The sequence below is a fragment of the Daldinia decipiens genome (assembly GCF_022478715.1).
Source record: "Daldinia decipiens strain CBS 113046 unplaced genomic scaffold F4813scaffold_55, whole genome shotgun sequence".
Taxonomy (NCBI): Eukaryota; Fungi; Ascomycota; class Sordariomycetes; order Xylariales; family Hypoxylaceae; genus Daldinia; species Daldinia decipiens.
The window spans coordinates 117883-142767 of record NW_026054598.1 but is presented as its reverse complement, the minus strand read 5'-3'; the positions used below and the strand labels follow the sequence as shown (position 1 = coordinate 142767).

General features: G+C 45.1%; 9 protein-coding genes across 9 annotated transcripts; 4 read left to right on the top strand and 5 right to left on the bottom strand.

Moving 5' to 3' along the window:
- Positions 1–4149: 4149 nt before the first annotated feature.
- F4813DRAFT_383614 (calcineurin-like phosphoesterase) lies at positions 4150–4957 on the top strand (the record flags this gene model as incomplete). Its single annotated transcript, XM_049245966.1, has 3 exons — positions 4150–4342; positions 4412–4513; positions 4554–4957. 3 exons carry the CDS (start codon positions 4150–4152, stop codon positions 4955–4957), a joined length of 699 nt encoding a protein of 232 aa, XP_049094983.1.
- A 1099-nt stretch (positions 4958–6056) lies between these two features.
- On the top strand, positions 6057–7173 carry F4813DRAFT_376308 (uncharacterized protein). Its single transcript, XM_049245102.1, has 2 exons — positions 6057–6374; positions 6432–7173. Exons 1-2 carry the CDS (start codon positions 6237–6239, stop codon positions 6840–6842), a joined length of 549 nt encoding a protein of 182 aa, XP_049094982.1. The 5' UTR covers positions 6057–6236; the 3' UTR covers positions 6843–7173.
- On the bottom strand, positions 7064–7822 carry F4813DRAFT_286339 (uncharacterized protein). The gene is made up of 2 exons (XM_049240552.1): positions 7598–7822; positions 7064–7533 (listed from the first exon to the last, which is right to left on the bottom strand). The coding sequence occupies exons 1-2, from the start codon at positions 7723–7725 to the stop codon at positions 7203–7205; spliced, it is 459 nt and encodes a 152-aa protein (XP_049094981.1). The 5' UTR covers positions 7726–7822; the 3' UTR covers positions 7064–7202.
- Positions 7823–8686: 864 nt separating this feature from the next.
- F4813DRAFT_394157 (uncharacterized protein) lies at positions 8687–9892 on the bottom strand (the record flags this gene model as incomplete). Its single annotated transcript, XM_049247522.1, has 2 exons — positions 8687–8907; positions 8968–9892. 2 exons carry the CDS (start codon positions 9890–9892, stop codon positions 8687–8689), a joined length of 1146 nt encoding a protein of 381 aa, XP_049094980.1.
- Positions 9893–12413: 2521 nt separating this feature from the next.
- F4813DRAFT_286203 (Glyoxalase/Bleomycin resistance protein/Dihydroxybiphenyl dioxygenase) lies at positions 12414–13483 on the bottom strand. The gene has a single exon (XM_049240550.1). The coding sequence runs from the start codon at positions 13221–13223 to the stop codon at positions 12588–12590; it is 636 nt and encodes a 211-aa protein (XP_049094979.1). The 5' UTR covers positions 13224–13483; the 3' UTR covers positions 12414–12587.
- Positions 13484–15210, top strand: F4813DRAFT_286204 (Isochorismatase hydrolase). Its single transcript, XM_049240551.1, has 4 exons — positions 13484–14030; positions 14174–14632; positions 14772–14913; positions 15082–15210. The coding sequence occupies exons 1-3, from the start codon at positions 13743–13745 to the stop codon at positions 14841–14843; spliced, it is 819 nt and encodes a 272-aa protein (XP_049094978.1). The 5' UTR covers positions 13484–13742; the 3' UTR covers positions 14844–14913; positions 15082–15210.
- An 842-nt stretch (positions 15211–16052) lies between these two features.
- Positions 16053–17805, bottom strand: F4813DRAFT_376293 (pyrroline-5-carboxylate reductase). The gene is made up of 2 exons (XM_049245101.1): positions 16802–17805; positions 16053–16738 (listed from the first exon to the last, which is right to left on the bottom strand). The coding sequence occupies exons 1-2, from the start codon at positions 17352–17354 to the stop codon at positions 16434–16436; spliced, it is 858 nt and encodes a 285-aa protein (XP_049094977.1). The 5' UTR covers positions 17355–17805; the 3' UTR covers positions 16053–16433.
- A 428-nt stretch (positions 17806–18233) lies between these two features.
- Positions 18234–20900, top strand: F4813DRAFT_400487 (ankyrin; the record flags this gene model as incomplete). The annotated part of the gene is made up of 3 exons (XM_049248272.1): positions 18234–19147; positions 19216–20437; positions 20491–20900. Exons 1-3 carry the CDS (start codon positions 18326–18328, stop codon positions 20898–20900), a joined length of 2454 nt encoding a protein of 817 aa, XP_049094976.1. The 5' UTR covers positions 18234–18325.
- A 163-nt stretch (positions 20901–21063) lies between these two features.
- F4813DRAFT_286139 (uncharacterized protein) lies at positions 21064–24401 on the bottom strand. The gene is made up of 2 exons (XM_049240549.1): positions 22340–24401; positions 21064–22203 (listed from the first exon to the last, which is right to left on the bottom strand). The coding sequence occupies exons 1-2, from the start codon at positions 24045–24047 to the stop codon at positions 21125–21127; spliced, it is 2787 nt and encodes a 928-aa protein (XP_049094975.1). The 5' UTR covers positions 24048–24401; the 3' UTR covers positions 21064–21124.
- Positions 24402–24885: the final 484 nt, after the last annotated feature.

The window sequence follows — 24885 nt, the reverse complement described above, 5'->3', positions numbered from 1 at the left end:
AGTGAGCGGTAAAGCCGACACTGTGGTAAGGATAATTCGGCACGATACATGGTACTTAAATTACAGAGTTGAGTCTATTGAAAGAACAATGCCAAACTAATGGGTACGAGATCGTATACCAATATCGTATATTCTAGACTACAAAGTCCAAGTGCTTGGAATGAAGGTGCCAAAGCTCTCGAATATCATAGGATTCAAGTGCAGGTAAGTTGTTTAGGTTAGGTAGTTAATCATTTCCAAAGCAGAGGTTGGGAAATTCAACTAGCACATGAATAGGTACCTAACAGGTAGGCATACGAACATTGTTCATTATAGGTAACCACTAAGTAACTATCCTAAACTACACCATTTCAAAAGTCCAACTTTATAACGGTTCGGGCGTATCATCTATCTTGAACCCTAAAATGTACGAATAAAATACAAAATGATTAAATTGAACCCCCCAGCCGGAACAAAGTGAACAAAGGTCAAAAGAAAAATAGGTAGCAATTTGTTTTTCAGCACGCGTCTGCCATCTTTTTTATCTTCAATACCAAGCCCTTAATAACCCTCCATAAGTTCTAACGTTATCCTATTATGATCGAGGGATATGATATTAAACACATGATGCTAATGCAGCTTAACGTAAGGTAGGCACACCAACAAATGCCAGAAAGGAGAAAAAAATGCAGAACCGTTGCAATTGTCACGCCTCGTGCGTTAAAGATCACATAGCTATTGTCGTATCGAGTAGCCAATAACCACTTCTTATTGGCAGGACGCCATTCTTAGATAATACATACAGTTCCATGCATTCTCACTACTACGACAGTAACACTCGCAAGAACCAACTGCCTAGAGAGATAGTTGTAAATGTAGGTACTATGTTTGTTGTCACATCAAATAGCGTTGATACCTAGGTACGTATGCTGCAACCTCTAATACACCGATATGCTTCAGATACAGATACCAAGCAGTCTAGAACTACTTGGTTAATTACCAGGAAACTCGAATACACACTATTGAGGGTCTTTGGGATTCCTTCTTATCATCACGCATATGTACCTATAAACCTACCTATATAGACCATTTATAGGCCGTTTATACAAATTTAGAACGAACGGGGGTTTAAAACAAGGGCTAACCGTTGTAGTAGTAGTATTAGATGATTCAATTTCTTACCTTCAGTATAACCCAATTCAGCCGACATCACACGTCAATAGCACCACGATACCTTCAGACGCGCGGCACATTGCAAAACTCCTCTACGCAATCACCATTGAGTGCTAGAGATAGTTCCAAAAACACATTCAATCATAATATGATAACGAGTACTTCCAGCAAAGATGAACAGGTAGGTACATAGATTTATTGCAGATGATTTAAGCTGACCTAAATCATCTATTCTTCCTAGCATTGCCACATAACTATCTCCCGATTTAAAGTCTAAACTAATCTAGACCTCTGACATCGTATACTGTACCAATTGATATAGTCAAACCCTTGATGTTTCCACTGCTGCAATCGCTTCCGCGCCCATAAGAAGAATCACCAAACCAAGCTTAGGTTCTTACTGCATAATCAACGGTCTGCTTGGCATCAATTGAGCTAACAACAGCGGTAATCAATACCCCGGGCTTTTACGATTTAGCCAGGTCGCGGCTTAGCGAAGAGAATTGTTTAAGCTTGTTGTGGTTTAGCTCTACCTTGAATTATATGTGCCATACCACCGGCGCAAATTCCGAGCAATCCGGGTTCTAGGCAATGCTGGGCAGACCCGAAGCGCAAGGGGCTGATTACCCAAGAGTCTGGATGATCAGCAGTAACCAGAAGAACACTGCACAGGCCGCGACGCAGATGGGTCCATCTATGGGTCCGAATAGCCTCAAGATATTTGGTATCCAATCAATACTAATAATTCCGATTCGCAATAGTTCAATACTAGTTATACCTATGTAACCGTATTTAGTGGAAACTCCCCGGTCTGTCAATGTGTAATACCCTTACATATCTCCCGGGCTGCGCCGCATACAATATCCCTTATAAAATGACATGTGCTTGGACCTCTTACTCTATATCGACGGCGCGTGTAAAAGGCTCTGGGCAAAGGAAAAATGAATTTAGATATTCATACATTTTCCCTTCGTGACTAGTAAGTTGAGCTGCTATTACAATCTAAAAATCCTAGACCGCTCTGGTGCTCCTAGCTTACTTGGCTACTCTAATTGCTATTTGATTCCGGTATACTATGTGCAAAGCTCGCTTGAACAGCTCGACAAGAACCCTAATAAGCCGTGTTCCATACTCAAGTTTGCTTAGGAGAGCCAGAAGAGGCAAATAGAATGGTACCACGTGCATGATTGGGTTGAACTACAGAATATATCAGGTAGGTACCTATATTAACAGCAACTCAGAGTTGTAACGCTGCACATGTCCTTTAGAAAGCCCACGACGACGAGTCTTTCCACATTGTCTCACCGTTCAACGCGCCAACGCGGCGACCCATCCATACCTTATAACTTGGTCAACTCGCAATTCAAAAGGCTTCCGATCCTCACGACGAAACGTACTTACGTCAATGATGCGAATCGGGCTTAAAGTGTAATAGTGGTGGAAACTTCAGTCGGTCTAGTTCTAAGGGCGTCGTTTGGTGTATACAGTAATAGCGGTCTACTACGTGGATTATGGAGACCTACAATATGATTGAACAGGGTGGCTCACACGAGATCACTTATCTTGACGCAAGGGAAAAGAAAGGAAACTGGGAAAAGGTCGAACTCGAAGGTGAATGTTCTTTGGCAACTCATTAATAAATACAAATTTTATTAAATCAAATGTCATCATGCTTAGTGTGTTATCTACCCGTGATTGTTAAATATAGTCCAGACGTTATGAGGGTATTTGTCGTGATTGTATATACCGAACCGTTATGGTTAAAAGGTCAGTATAAGCAACTCACCTCTCCATTCCTTCGGATATATTAAGAAGTATCCGAGGCACTGTCAGAACAAGCTACTTGGTGTGCTTTCATTCAACTAGTACATATCAAATTCATAATTATTAACATCAAGTCAATACGCCATCTTCATCTCTTAGCGAAATATGCGTACAAGACGAACTAACCCCTAGACTAATTGCTGGTTACCTACCTAGGTAAAGGTAGCTTAAACACGAAGACTACTAGAATGACTGGTTTAATGGCCGGTCCATACTAATATAGGATATAAATATAGATCAATATGTGAAACCGTGTCAGAGTGGAGAGGGGATTATACAGAGTTAAACTTTTGTCTTATCCTTAAATCCGTAACTCGTAGTATAATATCCAAGCCACAGGCCTCCAGCCTCTTATCTTACGTCGAGTTCTGCTACAATTACCGTGTCGTAACTTACCTACAATAGACTGGTTGTGAAGGAACCCAGATTGCGCGATTGCTGATATATGTGTGTACCTTTTCTTTCCCTCTATGGTGGTCCAGAGACAGGTATCCTCTTTGTATAATAGCATCTCGTCCTAATAGATGCATTCTAGGTTATCAATTGGAACCTCTGTTTTTGTAAACTCGGTTTACTTAACTTGGTACCTAATTCATGTAATTAATTCAATCATGCCTTGTGTTAGCCGGCAAACCTAAGACAGTACCTACCTACCTACCTACCTAGGTAACATGTTTTTAACTACCAACCACCTATAGATAGGTAGAAAATAATAACTCTAGGTACTTTTCTACTAACTAACTAAAGTTTATCTAAAACTTGTGACATGCACGAGCACTGAACCTACCTATCTATAGGTATCTGAGGGAATCGTCAAAGCGGATAATGATATTTTTAACTTCCGGGACAATGCGTTATTCCTCGTCGTATATATTAGCTGTTACACTAATTCAGGCTGACTGCCGGGTCAAAACACGTGACTCTGGAAACATTGCGCAAATAACGGTTTGAACGAAGCATTGTTTGTGTTGATTTTTGATAATAGCAACTTTGTTATTGGAAAGATATCAAAAATTTTATAAGAGATTTACTTATTCAAGTAACCTTGGTTACCTGAAACTACTTGCATAATATAACTTGGAACTTAAATACATACTTGCCCTTTATTTTTTCTTTTTCTTTTTAACGCAACCCCGCCTCAAAAACCTCAGGCAAACTCCTCCAACCTTAACAATGGTTACAATCCAAATACTTTCCGATCTTCACTTGGAGGCTTATGATACTTACGAGGTCTTCGAGATCACTCCTCATGCGCCATATCTCGCTTTGCTAGGTGATATTAGTTGTGCCAAGAAGCATGAAGAACACTTTCTCGCGTTTTTGAGAAGACAGCTCGCCAATTTTCGCGTCGTATTCTTCCTGTTGGGTAACCATGAGCCTTATTATTCAAGCTGGGACTATACCAAGCAGACTATGCTCCGTTTTGAATAGCAAGTACTCCAGGGGCGAGAAATGCAGTCTTATATTGGTGAATTTATCTTTCTTAACAAGAGAAGATATGACATCAACGATAATGGAACGAATCTGACAATTTTGGGTTGCACGCTCTTCTCTAAAGTGCCCCATTGACTCTATAGATGATGTCAGCTTTGGCTTAAACGACTTCTACCATATCGAGAACTGGACGGTTGAACAACACAGCGCAGAGCATGATGGCGAATTAGCATGGTTGAACAATCGTGTAGAAGAACTACAGGATTCCGGGAGAAAAGTCGTCATCTTCACACATCACAGTCCAACACGAGATGAACGGAGCGTAGAGGCACAACACCGCCAGAGCAAAAGGATCGCCGGGCTCTCTACCGATCTCAGCGATCAGCAGTGCTGGCGTAGTAACGACGTAAAACTCTGGGCATTTGGGCATACCCATTACAACTGCGACTATGTAGACGCGAAGACTAACAAGAGGGTTTACACAAACCAGAAAGGGTACTTCGGCGGTTCTGACGGGTTTGATGTTAACAGAGTAATTTGTTTATGAGTTTCCATCATAGAAATAGGGGCATAGGCAGTATCCAGCAAATCAATATCTAAATCTAAACCCAAATACAGTAATATACACGCGTAAGATCTACTATCAGATCAAGATTGTGTGAATACATGGCAATATTGAACAATTTAATCAGTAGTAAGAGTACCTTGATTCTCTCCCACCCGATTTACGGGATGAGCCACTACCATAAGAACCCCCACTAGAGGTTTGACCAGCAGGTCCTGGAGTATTGCTAGAGGGCGTCACAAGACCGAGCCTTGTCATCCACTAGTCTCTGTTTTTATCAGTCTGTCGAATGACGTCGGGCAAGCCTCCTTGCACAGGATTTAGCTGATGAGGTGCAAGTATCAGGGGTCCATAAGACATGGTCACTTCATTCAGGAGGGTTTCCGCGTCAGCGGCATCACGACGACTTTTGGGGGGGTCACCGCGGAGGCCGCATGAGAATATCTTAGAGACTATGAGGTCGCTCGGCGTGATATAAGGGATCGATCCCTCAGGAATATCCTTAACCCTTTGGGCAGTTAATAGTGGGAAATAGGCAGCCTATATTATAGTAATTAAAATCTAGTAGTTTAAATTATTGGTTAACTGATTTTTGGGCAAAGATAGTTACCTGGAAATGTCCAACGAAGTCTATCTGAACCAGCCTGTCGTTAGGAGTTTTATAATAAAACCACTGGGCATATTCAACAGATGGAGTGTTATTTAGTGCCAATAGTCTCGGCTTGATACTCTCCGGTCCGTCTAAGGTTATGATAAAATCAACATCCTATGAATGGGTGAGTTGCTTTCGATCACGGTTTGAATATTTGCAAATCATCATCTGACCTTAGTATAGCATCCCCTAGGTAAGTATTTCCACAAAGCCATCCCGCCATTCATGTGTTCAAGTAAAGGTTGGGGCAGATGTTTGGGGTACCTAACCAAGTCCAGATCATAGACGCTAAGATCATATATTAATAAGGAATAGTTAATGTGATATATCATTGTTTGTATTATTTCTTATTTCTCCAAGGGCACCAACAGCACCAACAGTCGTACAAGACTATTAATTTATCTTCCTTAAAAGAAGCTTTAATGAACAGCGTATTAAGTTATTCGTGGAATATGAGTTCAATCCCCACTAATCTGTAGATGGGTATATTCAAGGTCCTGACAGTCTTTCTCAACGCTCCTTTTTAATGTTCTAGCTCACATACAGGACTTATTCAACTCCGAGCGTCAAACCTTTGTGCATTTTCGTTGGCATATATTCTATCTAGACATGGTTCAACTAGAAGTAGATTCACTTGATGAAGACTTCGTCAAGTCTATCTCTCACTTATTGTCGGATGCTGGCGTACCTTCAGTTCTGTGGGGTGATTATCTCCTAACTGTGTACGGAGTACCGTCTATCATCGGGGTATAACTTGACCATCTATATTCGGTTAATGTGATGATTGACACTAACTAGGCGTAGGGAATAGAGTTCGTTGTCCCGGATGAAAAGGTCTCAGCCGCCGTAGCCGCGCTGAAGGGATCCAATCTGAAAAAATGCCCAGACCCTGGATCATGTGTTGTATCCAGGGAGTATACACAACAACCAGCCCCATCTTTCCATATGCATCTTGGAACGTCGGAGGTGGATGTTTCTATACGAACGCATTTTGAAACCCTATGGTTTATTCTACCTCCTTCTAAAGATATATTCAGCCATACTAGGCCACAAGCTTCGCGCTACATCTTCGCTTCTGACGACTCTATCCTTCCACGTCCTAGACACGGCAGGGGTCACGGTGCCTTCTCAAAAGAGGGATTTCCTGTTGTCATCCCGACTGCACACACCATTCTTGAGGCGTATATGCGCCTATCTATTGCGCATCGGGAGTAATATAGCGGTTTTTACCTCGGCATGATGACATACATTGCAGAGTACATCGATGCGGACGGACTCTTGGACGATACACAGCTGCCGGAATTATGCCGTAGATTCTGGCACGATTTCAAAGACGGCCAGCGACAAACTAGGGAAATGATGGATGAACTCCAGGACTACTTTGACAAGGAGAGCACAGAAAAAAGACGTGGTGGATGGTGGTCAATCACAAGACTTATAACTTCTTGGCTTGGCACAAATGGCGGAAAATAGGTATATTTTCGAGTAGCTTAAAACATTATCACCAGCTTCTAGTAGTCTATTTAAGAGTAATATATACATTAACATTTTCCATCGAGTCACCCATTAAAGCGCTTATGAGCTAATAGTCGGAGGAACGCAGTCTAAGATGGAAGCCGTGAAGTTCCTTGGTCCGGTGTAGTGCTGAGTGCTCACCGCACCGTTGTTCTGTGTGGTGATCTGGCTGGTGGGGATGGTGTGGCAGTAGGTGATGTTGGAGCGCGAGTTAAAGGGGTACCAGATGGCGAAGTTGATGCTGCCATCTGAAGCCTTGGTCGTTGTCCACGTGTAAGCCGTGTTGTTGCACTTCCCATCTGTGATCTCGGGCAAGACGTCGGGGCCTTGCACAAAAGCACTGCATGTATCCAAAGGAAAGATGGGATTGGTGACAACGTTGAAGTTATAACTGGGTTTAAGTTAGTACTTCCTATCATGTTGCAAAGGAACCTGGAAATATGATAAATACTTACGAGCAGTACGTGCTATGGGGGATGCAGTCAGCTGCGAAGTTGACAATGTCGTAATCTTGAGACTGGCGCCTCTGCAGAGAAGCAGCCAGAGCAGTGGTAGCAAAAGCGAGGGCAGCGGAGACCTTCATCTTGGATGTTGATATCTTGGATGTTGATATGAACGAAAGTAGGTATATGTATTGTTAAAGCGAGAGTCTTGTAAGCAATTAACTCTTACGTCTGTAGTCGAGATTAAATATCAAGTGAGACTGGTGATTAACATAAGGCGAGAATAACCTTGATGTTGCTGATAGGGATCGCATTATATATTTATTTCCAGTTCCTCATAGATGTCGATCCCGCTGAATATCATGATTCGGCTCAGCCGACTCGCCCCATGTTCCTTGGTATCCGCAACGGTTGCATTGCATCCACCAATAGCATAGCGCGCTTGGTCGATCTTTTCGTATTCCTCTCATTAGGGCAGTCAATTTCTTAGGATAACTACGGGGGCGCATACAACGTAACCAGCCTGTAGCCCAACGACGTCATATTCTAGCATGTTCCTGAAAGCCGCCTTATTATTAGAAGCAACTAGATACGGAAAACATCATCACCAAACCATCACCAGACCCTTCTTGCATTAGCAATTAGCAGCCCATGACGCCCTATATTAACGTTGCAGAACGGCGTCAAAATAAGTGCCTAACAAAGGGTATAGTCCCCTCTTAAAGTGTGGTTCTCAAAATCATACTAATGTGAAATAGACTGAATTTCATTCTGATATATGTTACAATGATATAATTGAGGATTTCGCCAAGTCAATCGGCACTTTTTTTTACGCCCTATTTTAACGTTGCTACGCCTACATTCGCCCCAGTTCATCTACGGCTAGATCATCTTCAAGAGCATGCTTCAATGTGTAGTACCACTCATTTCAATCATTTCCAAATAGCACTGTAAGATTTTACAAGACTTGTATTTAATGTACATACAACAAAATTCTTAAACGTCATGACACGTTATCTCTCTAAAAGTCTTCGCTGTGCAAGATCACAGAGCGAACAGACATGGATTCACTACCTCACTTTAAACCCCAATCGACATCACTTATGTGTGACCGATAAGACCCTGCTGAGGAGCATTGTCGGGGTTGATATCAACACCAGCAAAGCCAAGAGCCTCGTTCCAGGCGTTAGCCGTCGAGGCATCCTTGGCACCAGAACCCAGGTCGGCCTGAGCTGACTTGCAGGCGGTGATAGCGTCGGCGGCAGCATTGCAAACGTTGCCGAGCTGGTCACAGATGCGGTTGAAGATGATGTTAGGGTTGACTAAGACGAGAAAAGTTAGTATTTCATAAAGTAATAAATTCTAAGAGGGGAGACACTTACGAGCTTCCTGCTGGCCTTTGTTAATGACGGGGTCCTGAGCCTGGAAGGTGAATTCGCCCGCCTTGCGGCCGTTGAGGGATTCCTCAAACTTGACGGTAGGCGTGCAAGTACCGAAGTCAAGACCAAGGCTCGAAGCTTGGAAACCGGGGAAGTTACCAGTAACAGCGTTAGTAACGGCACCGGCACCTGCTTGGCCGGATGCAGCACCATCGTTGGCATTGTTGTTACCGCTGTTGTTACCGTTGTTGTTGCTGGAAGCAGCAGAAGAGGTGGCAGCAGCGGCAGCACTCGTTTTGCTCTTTGATTTGACGCACTTAGTAGCAGAAGCGGAAGCAGTTGCCGAAGGGGCGGCAGTAGTAGCTGAGTCAGAACCGGCATTATTGTTATTGTCATTGTTTCCATTGTTGGCATTGCCACCGGCAGCAGCTCCTTTCACTGTAAAGTTGGAAAAGCCCTGGGCAGTCATAACGTCGGCAACACTGAGACCGGTAGCGTCAAAGGGAGACTTTAACGAGGTCTCCGAGTTGGCGTTCTCAACGTCCGAGCCTGTTACGGCAGGGTCAACTAGAGGAACGATACCACGGAGCTCTTCCGTGGCCGGTAGGCTGGCATCACCGCAGATGCTGGGTACCGACACCGCGAACGGGTTGAAGTTCTGCTCAGAAGCAACGAGGTTCTGTGCTGCTGCGATGACCTGAGGGTCGTTGCCAAGACTCGTCACAATTTTATCGGCGAGGGTGAGCTTGGCGCATGGGTCAGCAGCGGCGAGAAGCACGCCCGGAACAGCACCAGAAAGAGTGGCAGCTTCACCCGGGTTGCCGAAGCTACCCAAAGCCTGGATATCGGCAACGGGGATTTGCTCCTGGCCGAAACGGGCTTCGGCAACGGCCAATAGAGCCGAGATAAATGTGGTCTTGGTATACATGATGACGGAGAAGAACAGAGTTGGCGTCAAGCAACAGATTCAGTTTCCTTAAAAGGTATGGAAAGTTTATTGAATAAAACGAGTAAAGACCGACCGGGCGGTAGTGATAGAACGAAAGGAAGGTTAAGAGAACGAAAAGTTCACAGAACTGAAAGGAATTGGATATCAAAGAACGAACCGAAGCTTGATAGAGAAAAAAAAAGAGAAGAATTCACGATATGAAGCTGGGGTAATACAATTATATAGATGGCCTACGTGGATCGCTATAAGTCAACACCAGCGCGATCAGCTGGGATAGACCAGTCTAGGGCAGGCTTTGGCGAGCCCCTTCCGCAGATCAAACCTCATTTCAGGGTTGAGATCAGATGGTGAGCTAGCATGGTGCGGCAAGGATATGACCGCTCGTGGCATCTTCTGGCGGACATTCATCCCATGTCAAGCGTCTCGTAGGGTACACGGAATATGCCTTGTCTCTCGAAAATAGTAGAGCGCATTATGTAGACTAGATATGATACCTAGGAAGGTAGGTAGTTAGAGACGGTGACGGTGTTCAACAATGCAGAGAAAAAAGTTATTTTCTCTTTTCTCTATACCGCAGTAAATCACCTGAGATCCCATGGGCGGCTAGCGGAACTGTTGGCGGAAACAAATATGACCCAGGAGATGCTTTCAATTAGCTCTTGGCTGCGCGTGCGTCTGTTCTAAATTGTCAGGGGTTAGTAAATAACGGCTATGGACGAAGCTCAATAGGTATCATATTGTTTTCATGCTTATCTCCGAAGTACGAGCATAGTAGTATCGATTTACAGATTACTACATAGGTATTGTATGATGGAAAATCTTCAGGTGAGGCTCAATTGAGGCACAGAGATCAGCAGTAGCTGGGTTCGGTGTATTTGTAGATCGCCAATCATGTTATTCATACTGATAGTTAGCAGTAATATGGAAGCTTGGAAGGCAGCTGAATCTTATGTTACTTAATTACCTAGGTGCCTAATCGTAAAGAGAGCGGTTTATTCGCAAGTTCAACGCAAAGGCTCGCATGCTAATTCTCTCTGATGCTATCTTCTCTTCTATTACCCTAAAGGAGCTTCATGTAGTGTCGAATTCAAGAAGAGTAATCAGAGGAAGAGCTTTACTAACCCTTCTCGAATGTCGAGCTAGGTACGGCGACAGCTTGGCGCCTTTAAAGGCCCACCATATTCTCTAAACGGCTGTCCCCGACACTTTTTAACCCCCCTACCCTCGCTAAATATCCCTGCCAGAGAGCGATCAAACAGCTCCGTAGGGGGTTTTGAGACGACTTACGAGACTCAGGGGGGTTTTGTCTAACCTCACTTTTCTTCTACCAAGTTAAACCTCTCTTGATAGCGGAAATTGTTACTACAATTGGTGCAGCACTGATTAAACAAGGCGCTCACAATGACTATTATCCACAGTTGGCTAATCGGTGGTCTAATTATTAGCTGTCTTGGTGAATCGTCTATATTAGGTACTTAGCTACCACTGATGGCGGTGTACGGTTACAAAATACAGTCAACGACAAGATCATTCGTGGGTTATGTTTATCTCGACTTCTAGGCTGGTGCAATCGGTAGGGAATATCACGTCTATTTCTCGATGAATAGATTTGCTTGATAGAATCTTACTGATCGACTAATAGACTTTCGATGAGATCGAATATCATGCTTGGAACACTGGGGAATAAGAATGTCCTCAGCTTACTTGTCGATCTATGTAATGCACAGTAACGGCATATCGGGTCGATTTTCCCTTCAATCGCGCTGATGCTTATGTCAATCTATGATGAGCATTATGCGTCGATCATTGATGTGGCAAGATGGCTTGTCGGTTCTCGTTTCATCCCATCTCGTTAATTTGCTCTTATAATTTAGGGTCTTTGAGCCCAGCTTGACGGACCGCTTATTCCGGTTAATTCGGGGACAGTGGATCATAGGGGGTTAATCTTATGAATCTCCTTGAAAGCTCCTGGGCTCCTTTATTGGGCCCGAAGGACCCGATGAACGGTTCGAGGTCGATAGCATCGTACGCTAGCATAACGATTCAGTCTTGACGAATTAAGCTCGGCCGGCGCCTCGCCAAACATTCACTAATACCCCCCAGGAATCCCTCATTCCGGTCTGACAACCTTCGTGCTTTCGAATGACATTGTAGAAGCACCAGAACGAGACAGCTGAAGGTTCATTGTGAAGAGACAAACGATCAATTGTTTTGAATCTCGGGTGTTTCTACAGGCGATGCGGAATGCGTCGTGTCTTCGGCAATTGGCATCTAAGGTACCCGTAGGGTTACTGGATTTGGATGTAGTATCGTATCTCCTCTTCATCCGTTAGGCCACCATCGTGGAAGTTTGTTGTGACAATAGGATGACTGACTTATTGATGCTGTGTTACTAGATTCTGACTTAGTATTCATGAGCTACAATGTAGAGGTCTAATGACTAAAGGTGAATTCTACATTATATTTTAAATAGAATCACGCTGACAAGATGTAGATAGATAGGTGATTGCTTTTCTCAAGCAGTTTATTGACTGATTGTGGAAATGAGACTGAGTAAACGGCCCCGATCACTCGAACTATTTTGCGCTTCTTTCTTATTACCATTACATTGTTACCTCCTCTTCTCATGGCAACAAATAGAACGGCTAGATACTATTCAAATGCATTCGTGGCATCAAGCAGTACTTTCGATAAGCCCGTGACCCTCCTTAACGACAGGTAGTGGCAGATGTATAAGCGGAACTTCTTCAATCCCACGAGGACCGATATTGGGACGTTTTCTAATACTCGATTCTGGTTCGCCACTCTTCAATCGTCTAATTAGGTCCTCTGGATCGAAATTAACGCCGATAGGGTTCTCGACGAACTCGGGACTCATCATGAATTTGGTGGACTCCTCGACCTTGTCGAAATTATCTACTTGCGTCTCGAGTACATTGCCGTCGGGGTCCTGGTAGTACATGCTCGTGGTTGGTCCGTGATTGACACACCAGACGGGTAGTATGCCGTGGGCTTTACGCTGCAGATAGGCCGTTGCCAGGTCGTCTAACGTTTTGAAGGTGAATGCCATATGGTCCAGGCCAGCGCTCAGCCGGATCTTATCGTCCAAGCCAGGGATTGATACGATAGCGATACGATGATGCTCACCGTCATAGGTCAAGAATGCTAGTGATTCACTCTCTAACACGACGTGCGCACCTAGAAAGACCTTATAAAACTCAACCACGGCCTTGAACCGCCCTGTCCTAAGCACAACGTGTGCAAGATAAGAAGGCGAAAGGACTTTGCCAGACTGATTCGCTTCAGCCATAATGTAAGAAGATGCGGAAGTCAAAGAGGACTTGTTCAAACGTTGGGTTCTAATTAAACAAAGCTATATCGAGTTTGAGCTAACGTTGATTGTCGTAGACAATATTGAGCAGTCTGTCTACACGAGAAGACTTGGACCTTTTATACTATTACACATCTAATATAATACCTATAGAGCACTTATTAATATATATTGATCGCTGACTAATTCCGTTACAAATACAACAGCTGCACGCGCCTTCAGACGGATGCAAGGAGTACGCCAGCAACGTAGAAAGGCATGACAACTTTGCGCCATTGGCGCTGTGGGTGTCCGAAAATGGTAATCTCCAAGCCGCGAGGAAGGGAACTAAATCATGACTCGTTCTCCTTTTTTCCCCGCTCGCAACACGTCCACCTGTGTCAGACCTCTAGATCACCAAGACATCTAGGATATCCGGGATAAAAAGCCTCCAGTTATATTATTACATCAGTCTGGATAGATACTGACGTAAATCCAGGCGCCTCTAATCGACTCATTATGTCTCGGGTTTTGACTTTAGGGCCAAAAGGCAACGAATGGAGCTATGACAAAGATGCCAAGCTCTACAACCTCACTCGCGGATCCTCCTCGTCGGCGTTTACCCTCCGCACGACCAAGGGTCCTACGGATACATCGATCACGCTGGCGCCGAGTCTGAGCGCTCTGGTTGTGGTTGACATGCAAAACTTTTTCCTTCATCCAAGTTGCAATAATCACCCCACCGGTCTGGTTGCAGTGGAGCGTACTCTTGAACTCATTCAAAAATGCCGCGAGATTGACGTCAAGGTATAGTAATAATGCTAGCACCCAGAGTCGGTCCATGTACAATCGGGTTATCTTCTTATGATATCCCGCATATTTAAATGAAATATGAAAATATAATATTCTACGCGTGTTGAACTCCGCACTGACCTCGGTACTGGGTCTAGATTATTTGGTTGAACTGGGGATTAAGTGAGAAGGACCTCGAAACCATGCCAGCGGCCGCCGAACGGTCCTTCGATAGGACCATGCTTACGACATCTTCAGAGAGCAAACACGCTAGAGGCGGCTCCGGCTCTGACATGGGAGAGGGTAGAGGTCGATTGTTAATGGAAGGATCGTGGAATGCAGCGATTTATGGCGCTTTGCATGATGTCACACGCGCCTCGGATATTTTCTGCAGCAAAAATCGTATATCGGGCTTCTGGCACGGCGAGACGCCGTTTGCCAAGGAGTTAGATTCTGGTGGTTTTAAGACTCTCTTATTTGCTGGCGTAAACACGGACCGATGCGTCTTGGGAACTCTAGCTGACGCATATTATCGCGGATATGACTGCATTATGGTTGAGGACTGTTGTGCAACGGGGACTCCAGGAGGACAAGAGGTTACTATACGCAATACCTCGGTGAGTTAACTGTTTGATCTTGTTAGTCGATCTTGAACATTCCAAATAAACTCAACGTTTAACCGTCAAGATAGAATAGCTCCCCCGCTGTTTTTCCTATTAGACATTCTAAGACACTTTGCTAATGCTAGACACATAGGGGATATATGGTTTCGTAATTGATAGCAACAGCGTTATTAATGGTACGCTCGACACCAAAGTACAGACATGAACATAGTACGTTAAGCAAGGCTAGACAAGACAGCGTTTATACCTACCTGGTCCTATGGAGATTTGGATCGGTACGTATTATACAAATTATATCGATATATTCCTGTATCACCTACGTCCTTCGCTCTTTAACCCTCTTAACCCTTTACCTCAATAGAACATGAGACGACACTCATGACTTCATTTGTTGAGTAAAGCTTGTTTGAGACAGCTCGTTTCTCAGATTGGCAACTCCGCAGTTACTCCAAAGCAGATCAAGATGTCACTAGTAGGGGTTGAGCACTGTATGCTACGTTCTCTCCCCAGTTCCTACGTGTACCCCAGATATTACTGGTCTTGAACCCCGCGTATATGAGGAGCCTTCGGGCTTCGCGACGAAAGTAGTGCCCGTAAATGGGTCGTATTTAAGTAAAGGAACCGCCGGATCAGCTATACCCCAGAAATACCACCTTCGGCTTATACGGACACATCCTATATCCGGGTTGGCTGTCCCGTCCTGACCCATGGTCCTGGTTCTCACACAAGCTCAAAACCAAGTGCCCTATTCAAGATCACGGCGCAGCCTTCTTACACGTGCTTACAGGTCGTCTCAAGCTGGAGCCGTTGAATGTGATCCACTTTCCACGAGCCTTTACGTGCCGTCAAAGATTCACGGGGAGTGCAATTGTTTATTAGAGTAACTATAAGAAAAATGACATAGTGTTCCGATGCGTATAAAGCCAGCAATAAGCTGCTAAGTATCCGGGGCTTGTAGGCGATAATCGCCTTTAGGCATAGCTTCTCCACGTAGCTCCATAGCGGACAGTTTGACTACCCTCGTTGTTTTAGTAACTTGACGGCAATAACGCGGGGTTTCGGTCAACGACCTATCTACCTCCTAGTATAATAGCGCCACGATAGAACGAGGAGGTTGATTTGTCATACGCCAACCTTTCAATGTCTTAACTGACTAATATTGTATATGCATCTTAATAATACAACGGAAAGTTCCCTTTTTCCTAACAAGTGTTAGTAATGATCACTTTACAAATTCCTATGATTACGTATGGTTATGTTATACGACGACGTTGTGAGTTCGTATCTGTATCCGGCTAAACGGGACTTCATTCTGTCAGTTTTGTTGGTCTGGTGATCTGATATTGATGAATAAGAGTGCTTCATTCGTGTTAACAACTTTCAGGTGACTACGAAAGCCATAACCGAATGCGAGGCAATATCCACATGATATATCCGCCTCAAGAGACGAAGTGTGGAATATGGCATTGCTCACATACCAGGACGCACAGTAAATTTAGCTCAACTAGATTTACACAGACTCTAAGGGGCAGGCTACTAGTAAGAGAGTTGCGCATATGAGAGGTACCTATGATACTTGACCTAGACGTAAAAATTTCTACTTTGTTCCGTCTATTCTGTTATTCTTGATTTATCATCACGCACATGCGCAGATTGACTCAACAGTATTAGTCAACTTAAGACCTGTATTGCTCCAATATTAGTTGGCGATCAATGGCCTTGAACCCAGCTTGATGGAAGTTTCAACGTTCCCAAAGCTTAGGTAGTCAACAGGTAGTAAGGACTCGGCGTAGAATTATGACTTGGCAAGAGTCTCTCCTAGCTCCTTGCCTCGGTCGGCTGCCGCCTTCACGGCTTTAGCAACAGTGTCCTTAAACCCCGAGACATCGAAGCTTTTCAGGGCGGCCTCCGTAGTTCCTTTGGGACTAGTAACATTGATTCGTAGCTGCGCCGGCTCTTCAGACGATTCAACTAACATCTTGCCCGCTCCAAAGCAAGTCTGCTTGGCCAGACGCGTTGCCTGCTCCCGCGAGAGCCCTAGGCTTATCCCGCTTTCGATCAAATGCTCAACCATAGCGAAGAAGTAGGCAGGTCCGGAGCCTAAATTACGTTCACTTCTGATCAGTTTTTAATAGGCTTCGATTCGGCGGGAATGGACCTTACCTGACAGGCCGGTGACGACGTCAATCAACTCTTCCCGATCTACCCACTCGGTCACCTTACTCACGCTGCCTAGTAGCGCCGCGGTCAAGTCTTTCTCTTCTTGCGACACATCACCACTCGCGAAAAGACCTGATGCGCCTTCACCTAACAAAGCTGGTGTATTAGGCATAACACGAATAATGTGAGGTGTGCGCCCGTCGGTAAGCTTCAGCCACTCCTTGAGGCTCTCCAGCGTGATGCCTGCGGCAATAGAGACAATTAAGGGCAGAGACGTGCGCTCGGCCCAAGCGCCGGCAAGCTCTTGGCATACACCCTTTGTGACCTGCGGCTTCACTGCGAGGACGAGGAGATTCGCATCCTGTGAGGCCTCAGCGTTGGATGTAGTTGTGCGCACCCCCGTCGCCCCAATCTTATCCCGATTCACCTCCCAAGGCTCCGAGACGATAATATTCTGTTTGTTAATGTCCTTAGCCACAAGACCACCAATAATGGCACCGGCCATGTTACCACCTCCGATGAACCCTAACTTGCTGTTCTGTAGTTGGGAAGCCATTTTGCACTTTGTATGTCTTGCTAATTTCTGTCTTGTGCGAATTTATTAATTTGTAGTGTATGGCGAATTTTTAGTTTGTAGTGTTTGAAGCCCGCATCCATGCGTCGATGTGTCGATATCGGCTTGCTTCGGTCTTGTTAGCGTCACTTAGTACCTACCTAGGTACCTAACCTATCTAAACCACTGTGGCTGTGGCAGCGCGCTGTGGCTAGAACAAAGAAGCAGTCCTGGAGTGTTAGTGTGGCTTAGGTAGAGAATTAAGCTATTAGGTACCTAGGTACATGTAGCTTGTTGAACAGAACCTTTATTATGATAATAATTTCTTTCTTCCTTTATTTCTTCTTCTTCTCTCTTAAGGATTGTTCAGCTTCTCTGGATTTCCCGATGATTTCTCTATGTATTCAAAGCCGATATAGAATAGAGCACTCCCTTCTATGATATAAAAACTCCCATCTATACTATATCTCAACCTAGATTTTATGGTTCTTGGTGACTTCTTCATATATAAACACCTATAGACATAATAATGCCGCAAATAGCGACAATGTACCTAGGTAACATCGACTCAGGTTCCTCTCTGGTTGGTAGAAGTGCAAATTGCTGTCTGTTTGCCAAACCCAAGACATTTACATAAAGGGGGTGTATATTATCTATTCAGTCTCATCTATTGTTTTGAGTATCCCACTTCTCAGTCATATCCTAACAATTTCATTGTACTACACACGTTGCCATTCGTAATCACTTACACGTTGATACATTTCATTTTAATTGTGTGCCATCTATCCTAGTTGAGTGAATACATACAAGTCATTAGCATGATTATATATTCTTCCTTTCCCTCCAACTCTTCGATATTGCCTTGCGGCTCATTAATAAGACCATCACCTCATCACCAATATCACAGTCCCTCAAAACTTCCCCCGAAGCTTGCATCGTATTACCGTAGCGTCCACATTGATAATTATTTCAGTATGACATCTATCACAAGCTTGCCCAACGAGCTCCTTGTGGAGATTTCGAGGCATTTGAACCGTACAGCCGACTTGAGTTCCCTTTCCGCTACAAGTCGACGCTTTCACTTTGTTGTCAACCCTATCTTATACTCTTTTGCTGCTGTGAACTACCCGGATATCCTAAGCTGGGCCTGTGAGGCTGGCAAAATTGAGATAGTGAAGAAGCTTCTCAAGGCAAGGCAAAGCCCAAATGTGCTCACATCCAATTCCCGAGACCTTTTTTTAGAGGATCTTATGGGAATCGAATGGATTCGCGACATGACAGACACTAGAGCCGTTCTCAGCTCTATAATTAGTCGCAAGCAGAGGGTTGTAGAACGCCGTTCAAGGCATAATACCGATCCTCCTACTTACAACAAGAACTTAAGAACTAGAAAAAGAACAAGAAGAGTAAGGAAATACTTGCGTCTGGCTTTGAGAAACTTCTGGTTTCCCCTCCACTCCGCTGCTATAGCTGGATCTACCGAGCTTGTCAAATTATTAGTTGACTACGGTGCTCTCTTGGACGTTCCTGCTCATGCGATTTATAACTGTCAACCTCGTTACCACCGGAAGGAAATTAAGTCTGAGTTTTATTATTGGACGCCATTACACACCGCCTTATGTTGCGGCAATGAGGCTGTGGCAAACATGCTTATTAGCCTAGGGGCGTCAACAAATGTTGAAATAAATAAAAGGAAGTCTAGTGCACTACACTGGGCAGCTCGCGGTGGTTATTTATCAACCATACGACTACTTTTAGAAGGCGAACAAAAGGTCCCTGTCGACATCCAGGATACTGTAAGTAATATCCATATCTGAGCAAATACTCCCCTTCTTTGGAAACCACAATTACTGACTTTCTGTAGGATGGCGCAACTCCCCTTATGTGGGCGTTAGGAACACCGCATAGCATCCCGATAATGAAGTGCCTCCTTCGGTGCGGTGCAAATATGGAAGCGCGAACTAATAGACGGTGTTCTGGGTTTAATGGACAACCCACTGCACTCTTGCGAGCTATTCGTTGCTGTTGGTACGAAGAAGCTTTTTTCCTTATTAATTCCGGGGCGAATATCCATCCTCCTACTGACGATCTACCCTCCGCATTGGATCAGTGCCTTATTTCTCTCCGCGGGATTGCTAGCGAAGCAACGGCAGAGAAGCTGTTCTACCTTTGGCCTGATATGGATGACAGGAAACATAAACAATTTTGTAGGCGTTTTGGCCTTGAGCGCGACCTGGGGATTTTGTCAAAGCATACTGATTTCAACGATATTTACGATGAAGAAGTTCACTCTGGCATGGTGGAATTGGCTAAAAAGCTCATATGCATGGGTGCCAACGTCCACGGTTCTCCTGGCACTCGATATGCGCCACTAGTGCGCGCATCAGGGGCTCATTTGGCAACGGTTGTAGACCTATTGATAAAATATGGCGCACAAGTTAACCAAGAAGATGGTGATGGTCTTTTCCCGCTACTTGCTGCTGTCCTTACCACGGATACGATATCACCGAAATCTTGTTTCGACACTGTTGAGTGCCTCCTCAAAAACGGGGCAAATCCTAACAAGATAACTTGGCACAACCGGACAGTTATAATGGCAATATGCTCTAGTTCCTCTCAAAGCCCGAATGATCTTGAGATAATTAAGCTTCTAGTCGAATATGGTGCGGATATAAACGCTCGTAATGTCTTCCAGATGAGAGGTCTTGCATACTACCTCTTCGAGAAGTCTGTGTTATTATCACCTCTTCAAGCCGCTCTCTGCACTCATAAGATAGATATCTGTCGATATCTTATCGACATAGGTGCAGAAGATTCTCTTGAAATGTCTAATATTGATGAAGTACTACAACATCTAGTCCAGCAGGATAGCTCGTACTTCAAGTCTAGAGACGAAGATATACGCGATCGGGAGCAGTATTGTGAAGTTTTCAAGCTTCTCTTCGAAATTGATCATTCCGGATGGCTTTTCAGACATCCCAAGGCTCTTTGGATGTCCACTGTGGTCCGTTGCTTCCCCCTGACGACGATTCTCCTCCAAAATGGCGCTTCTGATGCTTCGTGGGTCAACAAGGAGGGTGAAACTTGTAAGTATATCTCACCCATTAAGATGTATAGATTATTGACGATTCATATACAGGTTTACATAATATGGCCTTCTATGGATTCGGTGACTACCTGGTCCCTACCCTCATACCACGCCTTATCGCAAACGGCGCAGATGTTAACAAGCTTAATAACGAGGGCTGCTCGCCGTTCTCGTATATTCTACTATCAGACTTCCTCGACGACTGTGTAGAGGACGTTGGAAGGTACGTCAGATTGTTCACAGTCTTCATCGAGAACGGAATAATCCAGACGGACCATGATGTAGAAGTGTTTGAATTGTTGGTGGATAACCTAGGTCGTCTGATCAATATTGTCCAGTTACACCTATTTGTCGAACTGAGCAACCTGTTTGTTGTCCAAGACGGCAAAATTGTTGCCCGAGAAACACCCCTTCATCGGGAAGTCTCTCAGTTTAGGACAAATATGGATGAGTTTGATTGAGTTGAGGATTGAAAGCTTATCATGCTGCTTGGTTCCCAATGGCAGTCATGAGGAGGAGCATTACGAGACTTGGTATTAAGAAGATATCCAAGTTCCTAACCTAACCTATCCAAGTAGTAATTTAATTAGTATGATTTGCTTTTTTATTTCCAGGTAGAAAACTAGTGATGATGCATTGAAATATGATAATAAATCATTACTATGTATACACAACTAAGGTACGCTTATAAGGCATAACCAACTTGGGCTAGGTTCTCGATCGCAGCCAGCCCATACAGCGCAGCATCGTTGGTCGAAACCCACGCCGCTTCATCGACCGGTACTAGAACTTCACTTCCGTTTAGGTGCTCGCTCGTCCAGGGAAGTGATGGCGATAAGCCGTCGGTGCTGAGGAACTCCTTCCACGCGCGCGCCGCCAGCGTCGAGTTGCCTAGTTTCTTGGCCGCATACGCAGTTAGTCGCGAGTGCCCCTGCTTCAAGTTTAAGCTGCCAAAGCTGACTCCATATCGCGCCGTTTGCTCCGCTGCCCCGGCGCCGTAGTAGTAGCAGTAATCCAGCCAAACCTGTTCGAAGCCGGTCGGTAGGTCGTCTCCTAAATAGTCCGTCAGCTGCGAGATGATCTCTGGCAGCCCAAAACTAGCCGAGAGATGGGACACGGTCACGTTGCCGAGGTTCCCCGGGTCAGTAGCTGGTGGTGAAATGATGCCCGTATGGAGATTGTAGAGACCCAGTCCTGTAACAAAGCCATTTTTCAGTTTTACGATGCTGTGCATAGTATTGTTGAGTTTTGACCGTGCTTCTTCCCATCGTGGGCCGCGCCTCTCCCACTCGAGTAGCCATGTTGATGCTAAGCCCGACCAGTCCAGACCGAGGTCCAGGTCTAGAGCAGTCGGGTCAATAACATAGGTACCGTTGTCCTTGCGGACCTTGCGACGCGGATCTACAGTGAGGAATGCCTGGTCGGCATCCATAAGCTCGTGGAGGAGTTCTCCAGTTCTCTCGTCGCCGCCGGACAGGTAGTAAAACACTTGTCGGTAGATGGGTGTCGATACACGGATCTGCTTAGAGCTGTCGCCCCAGTGCTGGACACCATGACGGGTACCGAAACCCTTGAATGGACCGATATGATAAACGTCCACCTCGCCGGTGTGTCGTGCGTGGGCCTCTGCAAATCGGTACACGTCCGCTCTTCCTGTGCGCAAAAAGTAGTTCCAGAAGAAAAGATTGGGCGAAAGTTCCGAGTTGTCCCAAGCGTATCCTCCAATATCATAGCGCCAGGTGTGTCTGTCTTCGTCGTAGGTGTCTACGATAACGTGTTAGTGATTTTATTCTTAAAGAGCTTAGAAAAAAGAGCTTAGAAATAAGAGTAGTATATCAACGAAGGAATCTAACCCCTCGAAACGTATTAAAAGAAGTGAAAAATCTTGAATGTTACATACGCATAATGTCACCGTGATCCCAGAATCCATACCATCGTCTCTGAGACACTTGATCTTGATAGAACTTGATCAAAAAGTCGAGGTGTGTTTCAACCGTTCGTGCTGCTTCAGTCAAGTTGTCGGGAATCGTCTCCCAGTATGACCCGACAGCTTTTGTCTGTTGAATATATGCCGGGTCAGCCGCAAGTGCGGGGGGTTCGTTGGCGTGCTCAGTAAGAGCAGCTAGGGTATCTGAGGAGGGTGTTTTATCGAACGGAAATAGGAATACTTCGTTCGTTCGAGCAATACCATAAGGTGTGTCATAACCTCCCTCATAGTCCTCGTAAGTGATCTCGAGTGCATCAAGTTGGTCGTCATACGTGTCTTCCCCTAGGCCGTCATGGAAGGGTCTGAGGTCCATAGGTTCGGCAGAAGGGCTGTATAGCCATAGGGTTATCTGACCAACATCCGTAGCCGCGTTAGAGATGTCTAGACCTGTTGGATATTTCTTCCAAAAGTCGCGAAGAGCGACTGCGAGACCACCTTGCGTAGCACCGCCAAGATAAGCCAGACCGCCGGCTCGCGTGCCTCCGGGGATCTTGACCCAGCTCTGACCAGGCTTAGTGCGCTTTTTCAAGGTAAATCCATCAGGAGAAAGTTGAGCCAAGCTATAGTCGTTCCACGAGGGAATCCACTTTAACCTCGAGGAGACGCGGGTATCCCATGATGAAATATCAGGTGTCTGTTCGCCTTTGAATTGGGCACTGCGAACCTCCTTACCAGGATCCCTTCGTAGCCCTGTAATGCCTTGCACTGCCTCGCTTAGCAGTCCTCCGTCAGGGCCTGCCAGCCTCACATGGCGGTTATACAACTCTTCACCAGCTAGAGGGACGTCGAACTGGATTCCAATTCCTGCAACAAAGTCTTTATCACCCTTCCCGTCAAATACAAGCGTATGGACAACGCGGATGGCATCGGAATTCGCGTAAAAGTAAAAGCGGAGAATAAACGGTAGCCAGTCATCATGGGTACCCAAAGTTGTCTGATGCTTTCCACGGACAGTTACTAGGGTCCTAACTGTGCCGTCCTTGCTGGAATCAACGGCGGCTTCTTCGATGGTACTTTCGAATCTTAGCTTGTCTATAGAAGTTGTGTTTCCCTCGTCATCCGCGATACCGGATTGCGATCGTAGTATCAGTCGTCCGTTCTGCCCTACAATCTTGCCGCTCGACGTCTTAATAGTACTTAAGAGGGTGTTTCCAGACTTAGGGAATGTCGCAGTGAGTTTTCCAGTATTCACGGTAATCTCGTCGTTGGAGTCGCTGACGGTTAAACCTGATTGAGTGGACGGGTTTGCGCGCTTGGTCGTATTAGTCTCAACTCCAGCAGACGCGGTAATCTTGTACTCTTCGTAAACCTTCTCAGATCCACCAAGTGCATGCCCAGTCCATTTGATCGAATCATCCGGCCAGTAAGCTGTCACCCATGACTCTATCTGGACCTGGTCATTACCGTCGCCTCCCAAACCAGTAAATGTGGTCTGGTTTGCTTGGTATTTTCCCCGGGGCCAAGGAAGTCCGAACGTCGACCCCGAATTGAGTGTCGGCGTGTTGCCAATCCATTTCACCGTGACAACATCTTCCGAACTACTGATATTTGGATAGTTCTGGGCGGAAGCAAAGTTAAATAGGCCTAGGGCGATAGCCCCTATAGTCCGAGGTAGAGACATTCTTGGAAGGTCAAGGGGCCAGAAATACAGCCGGAGTCCTCTTCAACTTTTTTCGAAGCCTCACTGGACTTGCCTTCATCCAGGTGAGATTTCTATACTGAAGTCTCCCCATACCTTTGTATATTATATACATTGGGGAATGTAAGAGTATGCGGAACCCGATCTCCAATTTCCGACATACGGGTTTCTGGGTAAACCACAAGACAGAAGTATTCATGCTACGTAACTTGATTTGCGTAACATTGCAACCTCGGTAGGATATTACACCGGACATGTTGCCTAGGCAGTAAAGCATGAACAGCTACTCCGCATCTGAGTCTGCATTGGCATTGGGTTGTGCTATGACGAGCAAAACAGGATAGGATAACGCAAGTAAATATTAATCTCTTTATGGAAAGATTCCACGAATGACATGAGCGCCCAAGGAGCTAATCCACGTTATTTAACAACGGTATGCTATGGCGTAGTTGCGGGGATGGTGGAGATACCCTGGCTAGACACGCGAGTTTAGTGGTCCTAGTAACTGATTTGGAGACTTCGCAATAATCATGATAAATGCTGGAATAAATGTTGGAGATGGATAATTCCCCGCAGGCAATCCAGGGGGGTATTGGTGTAAAGGACGCATAAGGCAAAATAGTGTACTCGAGACTCGAGTACACGTCTTTCTCTCTTGGTTAGTTGCCTCCTTTTGAGTGAATAAATTACTATGCGTAAGAAGTCTAATACGGACGTTTATACAGGATCCTCACGCTGCTGGTATAGAGATTCCGCTTTCCACGACAGTAAGAGGTATTCTGGATATGTATATGTATTAGAATGTATATGTAGGTAGGTA